The following is a 13569-nucleotide window of genomic DNA, read 5'->3' on the forward strand; positions in this document are numbered from 1 at the left end:
AGCCCAGGAGTTTGAGGTTGCTGTGAGCTAGGCGGACCCCACGGCACTCCAGCCCGGGCAACAGAGTGAGACTGTGTCTCAAAAAAGAAAAAAAAAAAACTGTGTTGAGAATCTACAGTCTAGTTCCGACACTCTGTGTCTGAGTTGCTGAGGGATCTTGGGAAGATCACCCAAGTCCTGGTTTAGTTGGCCAGTGGATCCAGATGAAGCTCTTGCTTCACTAGCCTGAGAGTCCACTCCTAATTTTTGCACCACTGCTGAGTGATTAGAGTTCAGCTTTAGGAGCTGACCTTGTCCCTGCCCCCTCTGCCCTGTAGTGGGCGACCTCAGTAAGAGCAGCTTGCCAGCTACCAAACGCAGCCTCCAGAGGAGCGCTACCCTCTTCCTGGCACTCCTTCCCACGGTGGCTGTCCCCAAACCTCTCCTGGGCTCCAGCTCTGGAGCTGTCCCCGGTAGGTAGATTCCTGGAATCTTCCTGCCCTCACCATTCCACACAGCCATTAGGACTCAGAGCAAAGCCTGGGAAGGGACTCAGGCCAGGGCCGAGCAGGCGACTGACGTGGAATGATGTATTAAGCCCAGCGGCCCCGGCCAGTTTCGTAGTGTGGATTAGTTTTAAAGTTTTTGCAGATGTTGAAAAGCATAGAGGCTGACTGTCAAAATGTCCCTGGCCATTGATTTGCTCACTGAGCTGTCTGAGCATGTGATATAAATTGCTTCTCTTCTGTAGCAAAAGAGGAGGGTCAGCGACACGAATCACTGGCCAGGCTCCGGCAGCAGGCGATGTCTGCACTGGCTGCCGGGAACCGGGGAGACCCTGGAGAGCTGACCCAGGTACCGGCACCTCCCACGCGCCCTTCCAGGCTGGCAATCAGCGTCAGTTCCTTGGTCAGAAGGTCATACCTATGAAGGCAAAGGACAGGTGAGCATCACATCACAAGGGCAAACGCAAATTCTGTGCACTTGTGCACATGTGTGACACATGTGATACATGTGAGTGTCTTCACTTGCTGGTTTCCAGAGGGAGCTTCTTAGGCTGGGCTATCTTCTTCTCTGCATCCACAAAAAAACCACATTTCTTCTTCAGCCAGGGACAACCCCCACACCACGCTTAACGACATGGAAACCACCCCCCACGCATTTTCCTTTCTCCCTCCTTGCTTGAAGGGTGTTTGCATGCTCCCAGCTCTTTCATCCTCTGGCCATCGGGCCGGGTTTCCTCCTCTTGCCCGAGTGTGATCTCCCAGCCATCTCCCGATGACAGCTTCCCCAGGCCAGGTGGCATGTGGGTGTCACGGTGGACCCTCAGCATGTCCCCTTGTTGCAGAGCCCTGCACCGCTCACAGCTGACCAGAGAGCCCTTGCCAGGTGTAAAGGTACAACAGGCCCACACTGCCTGCTGCGACCCTCGGGGATCCTGCGCATCGTTCACCCCTGGGCTCAGGCCCTGCGTCTCCAGGAGCTCGACGTCCGGTGGGAAACACCATGCTGAGAGCTAACAGTCACAGCACACGTCAACGCCACCTCTAGGAGATTCTCTAGCTGGGGCTGGAAGGATGAGCAGGAACTGGTTTGGGAGTGGAGGTTTGAGAGTAGCCCAGGCAGGGGCTCAGCAGGGTGTGTGGGAAGCACACTAATCTCTCCTGAGGAATGTCCCTTCCACCCACCGGCCCACCATCTCCCACAGGCCTGGGGGCATGGGACTCCCGGACACCACTTTGCCCAGGGCCTGGCAGGTGCTCAGGCACCCGTGTGCCATTATTGAAGGGACACCCAGAGACCCGCCCTGATGGAAGAGGAGCCCAAAGCACTCTTGTCATCAGTCTCTACCTGGCTAAAGGACACCCATACCTCCCTTTTTCATGCCTTAGCCGGTCTGACTCCTGCTGGTCCAAGAAGCCCACACGACCTGGCTTACCATGCCAGCCCCTCCCCTCACCCTGCCCAATCTCAGCCATCTCTGCAAAGCCTCCTCTCCCTGTCCTACCCCCCGACTGAGCAACCCACCTCCCTGGCCTTTAGCACAGACAGCACTTACGGTGTCATGTGGTGGTCACTTGTCTACACAGCTGCCTCCACCAACAGAAGCTCCTTCTTGGTCTTCTGTGTCCCTGGGGCCAAGCACATGACCCAGCCCAGGGCATGTGTTCAATGAATGGGTGACGACTGGGCCTCCTGCCCCTGTGGGCAGCCTCTCCCCATGCCTGCCCTGGCCGGAGGCTCCCTTCCTCCAGGCCTTTACTCAGGCTGAACCTGCCCCTGAAGAGCCCTTTCGTTTCATCACTGTCAAAAACATCAAGGTCCAGCTGGGACCCCACCCCTTTAACAGCTACATGAGCCTCCACCTTGGTGCAGATGGCTTCTCATACACAGGCCCATGCAGGCTTGTGAGAGAGGTAGCCCTGTGCCCATTTCACAGATGGGTAGCAGACTCAGAGACATTCAAGGACAAGTTCAAGTTCACACAGCTGATCAAACCCAGGTCGTCTGACTCCAGGGTCTGTGCTGTCTACATTTCACCGGTTGCTGGAGACATGGTCCTTCTCCCAGCCACATCTGAGGAACGAGCAGGAAGATTTGCATTTGATGGATTTTTACTGACACTAAAAGTTAACATTCAACCCTGGGCAGTGGCTGTTCCCCGGCAGAAGGTTCCTGCTCTGACCACTGAGGCCAGTGCTGGGAGCTCTCCCAGCTGGGCATTTACAGCTCTCTGTGTTACAGGTCACGAAATGCTTCTTGAAAAGCTGGTTTTCTTCTTGGGAGAGGCTGACTCTACCCTTTGGGAGAATTCCAAGTCTGTTGGTGCCCTGCCCATTGGGAAAACCTCTCATCACTCTATAAATGTCTGTGGTGGCCTCAAGGGAGGACTTCTGCACACAGCTCCCTCCTCAGGACACGAGGTTCCAGGTTCTGCCACCTTGCCATGAGGCTTCTAGTGCTTTCCAGCCTGCTCTGCATCCTGCTTCTCTGCTTCTCCGTCTTCTCCGCAGAAGGTAGGGCTGCCCTGGGGTGTCGGGCCTGAGCAGGGATTCCAGCATCTGGGATTCCAGCATCTGGGAAGTTTCCATCCCTGAACTGTGCAGGGGGCAGGCCCTGGCAGGCAGTGCTGGGCCCTGCAGAGACGGGGGTCTCGTTCCTGAACTTCCGTAGCACCTCTAACCACAGCGGCAGCTCCAGCAGGTGGCTCTGGGGCGTTAGGCCCCACAGTCTCCATCCACAGCCCCTGCTCCACAAAACACACTCACACGCTAAGGAAAGCAGGGTGCTTACCACAGTAACACACACACAACGGGCAGAAGTTTCCCGCTCTGACCATGCTGGGAGTTCTCCAGGCTGGGCGCTTGCATCCGGGTTGCTATGCCTACGTCCTACCTGTCTAGAGATTCCGGAGCCGCTCTGTCGTGCTTGTACCATGCTTGGAACAGAGCACGTTAGTGCTGGGTGACCATCCGAGTCTGAACATCCCCAAACCTCGCGCCCAGAAAACAACTACGGCAGGCGGGATGAGGGTGTCTGTAGTGGGGGTGGGGTATGTTTATGCGTGTTCAGGGGTGGGGCACATGGTCTTTTCCCCTCTGTGGATATGAAGATGTAGCTCTTCTGACTCTTGATTCAGATAGCTGAGTATTTTGAGCTTTTCCTTTTCCCTAACCCTCTAGAAACTGCCTGCTTTTATTTTTTGTTGTAGTGGTTACGGTTATTTTAACATTTTTTGGAGCCAGGAATATAAAAATATATAAAGAGGGGAAACACCCACAATTTCATGATTCAAGAATAGCCATGTTCAACGCTGTGTTTATTTCCTTTCAATCTTGCGTGCAGCATTTTAAAATTTAATTGATGTCTCTCTGTGTGTTGACTATATGTTCCACACGTTGTCTCTTTTTAATTTATCATTGTGTTATTGTAATCACCCAAAATATTTATGATCGAAGTTATTCTGGAAACATTTATACCAGAATGTCAGCAGCTGCCATCTCTGAGCAGGGGGATTATAGGAGGTATTTGTTTTCTAAAGTTTCTGCAATGAAAATGTGCCACGTATATGATAAGAAAAAACAGTGCACAGAATTCCTCATAAACACAGTTCATGGCATGCGGTTTATCAGACCCATCTATCTGGACATGTTAGAGGTGGCCAGTGTTTCCCTAATGACAGTTCAATGAGGATGGAGACGTTTGCCCATAAAGTGTCCTACCCATGCAGGACTATCTCTGGCACATTCCTGAATATACCTAATATTTTTAGGTATAACTTGCCATCCAGTGAATGTGCTGTCACAAATATACATGCTGAGACATTTACATGGTTCACACTTCACACTATTTTAAGTATATGGTAAAAGACACATGTGTACATAAAATATTTTTCATATTCAGGCTTATTTTCTCAGACTAGGTCACCAAGGGGAGAATGGCTGTGTCGAAGGGCACGGACATTTCCGAGTCACCCTGCTGAACTGTTTCTGAGACGGGAACATGAGGACAATGTGTTCCGGGAGCAGAAAAATCTACCAACATTGTTATTTCTGAAAAGCAAATTACAACAAGGCTACCCCTTCCCTTGGGCCTGAGCCCGACTGTAGCCTGGTTTGATCTGCGTTTCCTTGAATAAATATTTCTGAACCCTGGGCCTTAGGAGTGGAAGCTCACTCAGGTCGTTCCTGCACAAACAAGCTCGCTAAGGGAGGGTCTCTGCTCCTTTGCGGCTACGCTCAGGGAGAAGGCGTCCTGCCAAGACCTGGAGAGTCAGGCCCTGCTGCCAGCGCGTTCCTGGCCACAACCTGAGAGCCCTGAAAGGTAAGCACCCACCCTGCCCAGATTCGGGAGTCGGGGAGGTTCTGCAGTGGCACGGGCAGGCCACATGTGCCGATCAGCCCCCACCCGCACCTGAGATCGGGCACGAGTCCAGAGGGGGCCACATCAGGTGTGCTCTCAGCCCCATGGAGCTTACAATCCCATGGGGGAAATCGATCCCCCCAAAAGGGCAACAAATTAGTCATTTCGAACTGAATATATCTACCAAGGAAAGGAACAAGATGCAATTAGACGATGGTGTGGGAAAGCACCCCTACCTTGGGTGGAGGTGTCAGAGGAGGGGGCATCTCTGAGACCTGAGGAAAGGCCAGGAGCCCACCCGGGATCACGGAGATGGGGGTGCGGGCGGAGCAGGCCACAGGGGCGAAGCCCCAGGTGGGCAAAAGGGAGGCATGGAAGACAGAGAGGAGCTGTGTCAGAAGGTGCTCACAGGAGCCACAAACCAAAGCTGCCTGCGAGTCCCATGGACCTGGAGCACAGCCAGCTCAGGTCACCAGCCGGTGGGGGGCACACGGGTCCAGAGAGCCCCAGCTTGGCAGGGGGTGATGCAGCCCCCAGAGGTGCAGCCAGGCAGCCTCCAGGCTCCATGCCCCAGAGTGAGGCCCAGAAGAGCAAGGCTGTCCTCTTCCTCAAGGCCTGGCCCAGGGAGGGCTGCAGGCACCCAGCTCCCAACGTGGGGGCTCCAGGCCTGGGACAGACGGAGGCACTGCAGTCGCCTAGCCCAGGTGGGAGACTAGGGCTGCTGGACCTCTGCTGCCTTTGGTAGGAGGGTCCCAGAGCATGGAACAGACGGGGCCCCACTGGAGGCTGCGGAGCCTGAGCCAGACAGCCTGACACCAACCTAGGGCTGCTGTCTGGACTCTCCGCAGCCGCAGTGCCCTCCCCAGGAGACCGAGAGAGGCCTGCCCCCCCGACCCTGCCCTACTCTCTGGGACCATGGCACCAGAGCCTCCAAACCCTTCCCAGCCACCAAGAGTCCTGTCCACAGAAGGGGCAGCTCGCATGTAAATGAGGGGGTAGGCAGAAGGAGGGAGCGAGACAGGATGGGTCTAGCTGCAGACCTTTTCTCCCGGAGAAGCTGACAGCCCCTCCTTCCCAACTGGCATGGCACCCAGCGGGCCGGGTAAAAATAGCCAGTTCTCACACACCCCTCACTGAAGCGGAGTGTGAGGCACCCGCTTAGGCGATGGGGGGGCGGGGGTGAGGCTGGCTGGCTGCAGCTCTGCTCCCCCAGGCCTGGCGAGGAGGGCGGTTCTGTGAAAGAAGGTGAAAACCTTCCAAAGAGAGAGATGGGGGCCGCGCCAGGGAGGGCTCATCCCCTCCCCTCTCCCCTTGGCGTCTGTGGCATGGATTGCTCAGAGGTGGTAAAGAGAAGTAGAGGGGGTGTGAGCACCCACATACACACACGTGCTACACACAGAGACACACACACACCACACGACTACACACAGACGCATGCTATACACGCACAAACCCATACACAAACATCCAGAGACACACACATATACACATTACGCACACAGAGACACACGCACACAGCACACGCGCACACACACACAAACACGCACAAACAGCCCTAGCAAACACAGCCGGGTTAACTCCTTGTGCGCAGTGCAAGGGTGCTTAGGAGAACCATCCGGGTCTGTGGCTCCTGTGTCAAGACTAGATTTCTTTTCATGTGTATATTTTAAAAATTCCATTGCAGAAAGCTATAAACAACTTAGAACAAGAAGAGCGAAATAACTGTATTTATTGGGTCCTTACCATGTGATTTCATTTAAATGCTTGGAACCACCTAGAGAAGTCTTGTCCCTGCTGCATAGATTGAGAAACTGAGGCTCAGGAAGAAACTGAGGCAGAGCCAGAAACCAGGATCTGTTCTCCTTTTTCCACTACAACCAAATGCGTCCCCCCAGAAAGAAAGTTTCCTGCATAATGTGTATGAAGACGTGGGTGTGCCCCAGTGGGCGGAACGGCAGACTTCCAGGAGGAAGTGCCACCTGGGCTGGAATCCCAGCTCCGCCGCCCGCTCGCTGTGCGCCCTTCAGCAGGTCGCCCAGCGTTGCTCAGCCTCAGGCTCCCTCTGTGAAAAGGGGATGGAAAGGGTATGATGATAGAATTGGCCTTCGCGGGCTACAGCGATGAGTCAGCGGGGTCATGTCCCAGCCTGCCACATGTGCCCTGTGAACATGCCCTGCTGTTGCCATGGAGGGGGGCCGAGCCCTGCCAGGGCTGCTGGTGCGACAGACCAGCAATTCCAGCACAGAAAGCCAAAGCCTGCACATTCTCGCCTGGGATTGATGGCTCCGCCCGCCATCTCATGGGGCTGACCCCGGGGATTCAGAGAGGAGGGAGAAGATGAGTCGGTGTTCCTAGAGTATTGTGTAAGCAACAGCAGGACTGCTGCTGTGCCAGGTTCCGGGATCGGCCTTGTGTACTCCAGTTCGCTGACATGTGACAGTGCCCTGCATCTGCCTGCAGAAAGAGAAACGCACCCTGGCTGCCTTGAGGACGTCCGTGAGCTCACGACCCCAGCTGTGACACGCACCTGCCAAACAGCGACTGGTCCTTGTTCTAAAGTGTCTTCCTTGGGTACTGCTCTGTATCTCAGTGCTGTGCTGGGCCCATGGGGACAACAAGATGTGGAAGCGCCAGGGCTCTGGGTCAATGTGACAAAGCCATCTTCAAAAATTAATGTGCTAAATGGCTGATATGCTGAATTTATTACATTTACCAATTCACTAAAAAAAAAAAAAAAAAGGCTTTCTCTAAAGTATTTAGAAAGCCTGTAGCAATCTGTATAGCAGCATTGGCACAGCAGCAGTTGTTTTAAAGGCATGTTCACTCTGCAGACTCTGTCGCTCTGGAGGGCCATCAGGCACTGGCCACAAGCCCAGGCTGCTCGGCTTAAGCTGTGGTCAGACTGACGGCCACGTGGACCCCTCTAGCCAGGAAGGCTGTGACCCTGGGGCCTTCCTCAGGCCTTTGGATGACTTACGACAATTAAACTTATTTTTTTTGGCACGTAAGCTGGTGCTTACATATCAGTTAATAGTTGTAGCACTTAATATCTACTAACTTATTTAATGCTCAGAATATTCCTAAGAGTTAGATACTATTACTATCCTCATTTTCACAGGTGAGGGACTAAAGCACGGAGAGGTTAAGTAACTTGTCGAAAGTCACACAGCTAGTAAGTGGTAGAGCTGGGTTCTAAATAATCTGTTCCAGATTCTCTGTTCTTAACTACCACACCACATTGCATATAATAAGAATTTGGAAAAAGGAGGAGGAAAAAAAAATAATCTCATTCCCGTGACTTAATAATCCTTCTCATTTGTATATGTCTCCCTTTTTTATATAAACATGTTTTTTAAAAAAATTTTAACAGCTTTATTGAGGTGTAACTGATGCATAAAAAACTACACATATTTAGTGTTTACAATGTGATGGATTTGAACATATACACACAGCCATGAAACAAACACCACAATCAAAATAGTAAACATGTCCATCACCTCCAAAAGTTTCCCTGCACTACTTTGTGTGTGTGTGGTGGGTAAAAACACTTAACTTGAAATCTACTCTCTTAACTGTTTCAGTGTAAAATATAGCTTTGTAAACTAAAGGTGCTCTGTTCACAAGATCTCTAGGACTAATTCGTCTTGCACAACTGAAGCTTTCTACCAGTTGAACAGCTCTCCGTTTCTCCCTTCTCCCGACATCCCAGGCAACCACCATTCTATTCTCTGTTTCTATGAGTTTGAGTATTTTAGATCCCACCTCATATAAGTGGGATCATGCAGTATTTGTCCTTCTTATACAAACGTGTTTACCTGGTTTTATTTTTATTGTACCCTGTTTTTTAATTTTTAATTAGGTCATAAGCATTTTTCTTTGTGTTGCTACATAGTCTTCATAACCATGGGGTTTTGTCCCCATGAAGCATATCTATCCACATGAGGTATCATTACAAATTAAGGATTTCTCTATCATAGGATATTCAGATGGTTTCCAGAACTTTTTTTCTGCAGTTAAAAACAAAACTGTGAAGAATAGCTTAATGCATGCAGTTTTTTCTTTCCTGTGGATTATTCCTCCCATAAATGGGACCGGTTTATCAAAAGATGCAAATGGGGCTTTGGGGCACACATCGCCCGGCACATGCTGTCTGGGAGGAGATGGCGGGGTGGGGGGAGTGTCTGAGGTCCTGCACATCCAAGTGACACTGTCCTCACGGCAGACCCTCCTAACAAGGCCATCAGAAACAGGCCTCTCAGACCCCGGTCAACTCAGGTGGGTTCTGCTTAGAACAAGCCACCTTCTCTCCGTCTTCTGCCAGGAAATTAGACTTCCCCCTCCTGAGACTGAAATAGTCTGGGATGGTAGTGTTTGCATGAAAGGCCCCTTCTGGGCCTCCGGGAAGGAGGGTGAGATTTAATACTTGCTTTGATTTTTAAAAAATCTTTATATTTGAAAATGAATCTTAATTGTGTTTTTCTCCCTCTCTCCACCCTCGGCTCTGGCCCGCTCCTCTGCCTTCCTGTCCTTGTCCCTCTTATCTACCCATTGCTCTTCCCAGGACACCGTGCAAGGCTCTGCAGACTGTGCAAGCTCAACCCAGGGACCAGCTCTTGGGTGGTGCCTGGGGCACTCCCACAGGTTTAGCTCCCGAAGCAAGTCTCTGGACAGCGGAGACCGTCATGCCCAGCGCTTGAGCCACCCAGCAGCCTCAAGTTGCCCTTTTCAGCTTTCGGGGCAATGAGCTGAAATGTTGGAGGGCTTCATCTCTGGCACATGGGCCCTGGAAAGGTTCTAGAACTCCAGGTCCCAGTCCCCAGTCTCTGGTAGTCGAGGATTCCACCATGACCGGTGGCAGCTATAAATCCAGAGACACCCAAGCCTGCTGGAGTGCAGGGTGGCCAGCACCCAAGGGTGGCCAGCCAAGCCTGCAGAGTCTCAGCCATCCTTAGATCCATTTGACCTCCTGGCATTTAGCCGCCCAGCCTGCAATGGCCCCGAGGGACTCCCATCCTGACTTCCTGACATGAGAGAACATCCAATCCAAACACACAAACAATAAATAAATAATCCAACAAAATGCGGGCAGCCTCCTTGTTTGAGACAGTCAGTGATAGGGCCTGAGCCCAACTTTCTGCTAAAAGCATCGTGTCCCTGACGCCTTCCCTGCAGGCCCCTTCATCACAGCACAATCCAGCCACGTGAGGCAGAGACAGGACCAAGGCGTCGGGTCCAACACACCGGCACTCAGCACCCTGCCCTGCCCAGGATTTTCCGTGTGACCTGGGCACGTCAGTTCCCTTTTCTATAAAATGGAGATTCAGGGCCTGTCCAGGGGGCGGGCAGACAGATGCAAAGTGCCCACAAAGGGCCTGGCACCCGGAGGTCCCGGCCTTCGCTGCCCCATCCTGGGGGAGCGTTTATGCCTGCAGTGAACACAGAGCCGCAGAGCTGAGGCTCTCAGGGGACAGATGGCTCAGGTCCCAGAGGCTTATCTCTCAGTAAAGCTCCCTTCTCATCCGAGGCTCACCGCGAGCTGAGAAGCCCCTCCCCGCAGCATCCTCAGCCCTGCATGAGAACAGCAGGCCCGCGGGGCAGACGCGCAGAGGAGCCCGGTCCAGGGCTGTGGGGTGGCAGTACCCAGGACACATCGCAGTCTTTGTCTTGTCACAGGCCGCACTCCTCACATCCCTTTCACGTGCTTCTCTCCCCGCTCACCCACCCACCCGCACCCGCACCGTCATCCACTCCCGGGTAGCAACTGCCAGACTCGGTGCTGGGTTCTGAGGCTCAGAGATGAACAAACGTGGTCCTTGGTGTCAAAGAGGCAATCGCGGCTCCACAAAATGGTGACCACGGAGGTAAGAACAGAGCACCAGGGGTGAGGAGAGGGGCAGATGCTCGAGCTGAGTTAATGGAGGAGTTCCAGCTAGGGCAGGGGTGGGGTGTGTGGCGTGTGCGTGTGTGTGGTTTGTGTGGTGTGTGATGGGAGGGCGTGTGGGGAGTGTGGGTGGGGGGGTTGTGTGTGGTCTGTAATGTGTGTGTGATGTACGTGGCATGTGCATTGTTTGTGATGTGCGTGCACGTGCAAGGGCGTGGAGTTTGTGTGCTGTGTGTGGGGTTTTGTGTGCTGTGTAATGTGTGTGATGTGTGGTGTGTGTGTGATGTGTGTGGTGTGCGTTCTTGTCATTTGTGTGGTGTGTGACATGTATGATGTGTGTGGTGCGTGTGTATGTTGTGTGTTTTTGTGTAGTGTGGGTATGTGGTGGGGGGTATGTGTGTGTACAGCGTGTGTGTGGTGTGGTGTGTGTCTGTGTTGGGGTGAAGCAGGGGCACAGCGAGGGCCAGGCAGGAAGACTTTAGCGTCTGAGGAGAATTCAGCAACTGGACAGCCACAGCAGGGACTGAGGGGAAGCAGAGGGTTCAGTTGGGGCCATGGAAGGCCCTAGAACATCGTCAGGTACTGGGGTTTGTCTTGAGAACAGTGCGGAGCCAGAGGTGCGTACGAGCAGCCGTGGAAAGGGCGTCCCAGGACAGAAGGAACCGGGGCTGCGGCGGGGTGGAGGTCGAGGCGCGAGGGAGGCCGGCCTTTCTGAACCACAGGGGACCAGCTGGCCGGAGGCCTGCGCGGGACGCGCCGCGGTATCTGCTCCCGGCCTGGCAGGCCCTCACCAGGAGCTCCCTGGACACGGTGGATGCCTCGCCCCCCAGCAGCGGGAGAGCTGGCTGCTCCTGTGTCCCTCTCCTCTCCCTTCTCCTCCCTCCCTACACACCCCCCAAAAAAGGAAAAGAAAAAACACAAAACTAAATACATGTGCTTGAAAGTCACCGGGAGGAACAATTCAAAGGCCACGTGCTCGATCACTGCTCCTTCCAGGAACAGTGGGAGCAAAGGACACCACGAGACCCAGATGCCTCAGCTTTGAGGGGCGCGGGCGGGGAAGAGCAAGTATTTAATGTACGCAAATGAAAGGAAGACACAGCCCGGCCCCTGGGAAAGGAGCAGCTCCTTCTCCGAGGGCCGGGACTGCAGGGCCACAGCCGTGAGCTATTCGCAGTGAAACGGTGCAGCCAGCATGAGCAGCCACCCCAAGGGGCCTTCCGGGGGCACCAGCCCCACAGAGCAGCCCACGCCAAAGGGGGCTGAGGACCCTGCACCTGCCCTGCCCACCCGGCCCCTCTGCCCATCTGTCCTTCCTCTGTGGAGTGAGGGAAAGCCCCAGACCGGCTCCCAAGCAAACAGAGACGCCCACACAGAGCCGGTGGCCCAAGGACCCTTGGGAGGCAGGTGCCACCTCTCACAAAGATGTCAAAAACTTTCCTTCCCACTCTCACTGGCCACCTCCAGAACCTGCAACGCGCACTTTTAAACTTTCTCAGCGGTGGGAGAACTTCACTCTAGAAGGGTAGGTTGAGTCTACAGGGAAAGTCTTGTGAATAAGGCTATTAAAAATAGCCTTAAAATAATAAAACTGGGATACTTACGTTGCCCTGATTGACTCCTTGAAGAATCTAGACACTTTTGCAGTTTACAGGTAGCATCATTAGAGAAAGTGTACAGTCTCCATGGCAACTAAAGGTGCCCATACTCCTGAAGGGGTGGGACATCTGGTGTAATTGATGGAGCATGAGCTTCAAAGACAGATTTGGGTTCAAATGGTGGCTCTGTCATGCACCCACTGTGTGACATTGGGAGGTCATGTGACCTCTCAGAGCTTCATGTTCCCCATCTGCAGAATGAAGCTAGAACTGCCTATCACACCTCCTAGCTCAGCTCTGGACAAAGCGTCTGGGGTAAACCGCCTTCTGGAGCCCTGCGGAGGCCACTCGGCTGGTTAATGATCACATGACAACGCGCCTTACCAATTCCACAGCCATTTCTCCTGCCTTGGAAGCATCAGAAAACTAGGATATCAGTGTGTCTCATGCTCAAGTCTGGTCTCCTCGCTGGTGACTGAATCTTGCCCATTTCCTAGGAGCCCGCTAACATAGACAGCTCCAGCAACAACGAGCAGACTCACTGTATCAACAGCTCCATCTCTGGAAAAGGTCTGTGGCACTCATCTGCAGTTTGACCTCAGTTAACCTGCACTGCCCCTCAGGACTTGGAAGTATGAACCAGAAAGACGGGGTTGGGGGGTTCCAATTATAAGATGTCTCCTCTGACAAGCCCCTTTCCATGTTAAAGGCAACCATTTTGTTTGTTCAGCTCAATATTTAGGTATGCTGTGGGTGTGCCACAGTCTCCACCACGCCCTATTGTCTTTCACCCAGCCGTTTCACACGTTTCTGTTTCCTGCCTGGCTCAGCAAGCATCTGCAGTTCATACTCCCTGGCTGCTGCACTCTGTCAATTTATGGATGGATGGGGAAGGCGTGTGACAAAGGCCTCAACCAGAAACCAAGACTTATGACCTGATCAGATGCTTCCCCATTCATTCATTTATTCCCTCACACATTCAGCCAGTCAACACCTACCCACAGAGGACCTACTGTGTGCCAGGCCCTGTGCAACCTATGGTCAAAGCACAGCCTCTTCCCTGAATGGTTCACAGTCCCCTGGGAGAGACGCACAGATTATCGCACCAAAGTGCTTTAAGGACTCTGTCAAGCTTGCAAGTAGAGGCCAGTTCTGCTTGGAGGCAGAGGCATGCCAGAAAAAAGAACCCCAGGGAAGGGAGACATTCTTTGGTGTGTTCCTCTACCCACGCTGAGCCGTGTGGCAGGC

General features: G+C 53.2%; 1 protein-coding gene across 1 annotated transcript; it reads left to right on the top strand.

Annotated features, from left to right (window-relative positions):
* Positions 1–2926: 2926 nt before the first annotated feature.
* On the top strand, positions 2927–9489 carry LOC105813298 (chromosome unknown open reading frame, human C10orf99). Its single transcript, XM_012647944.1, has 3 exons — positions 2927–2996; positions 4723–4803; positions 9404–9489. Exons 1-3 carry the CDS (start codon positions 2927–2929, stop codon positions 9487–9489), a joined length of 237 nt encoding a protein of 78 aa, XP_012503398.1.
* The last annotated feature ends 4080 nt before the right edge of the window (positions 9490–13569 follow it).

The sequence above is a fragment of the Propithecus coquereli genome, unplaced genomic scaffold, assembly GCF_000956105.1.
Source record: "Propithecus coquereli isolate 6110/MARCELLA unplaced genomic scaffold, Pcoq_1.0 Scaffold109, whole genome shotgun sequence".
NCBI lineage: Eukaryota > Metazoa > Chordata > Mammalia > Primates > Indriidae > Propithecus > Propithecus coquereli.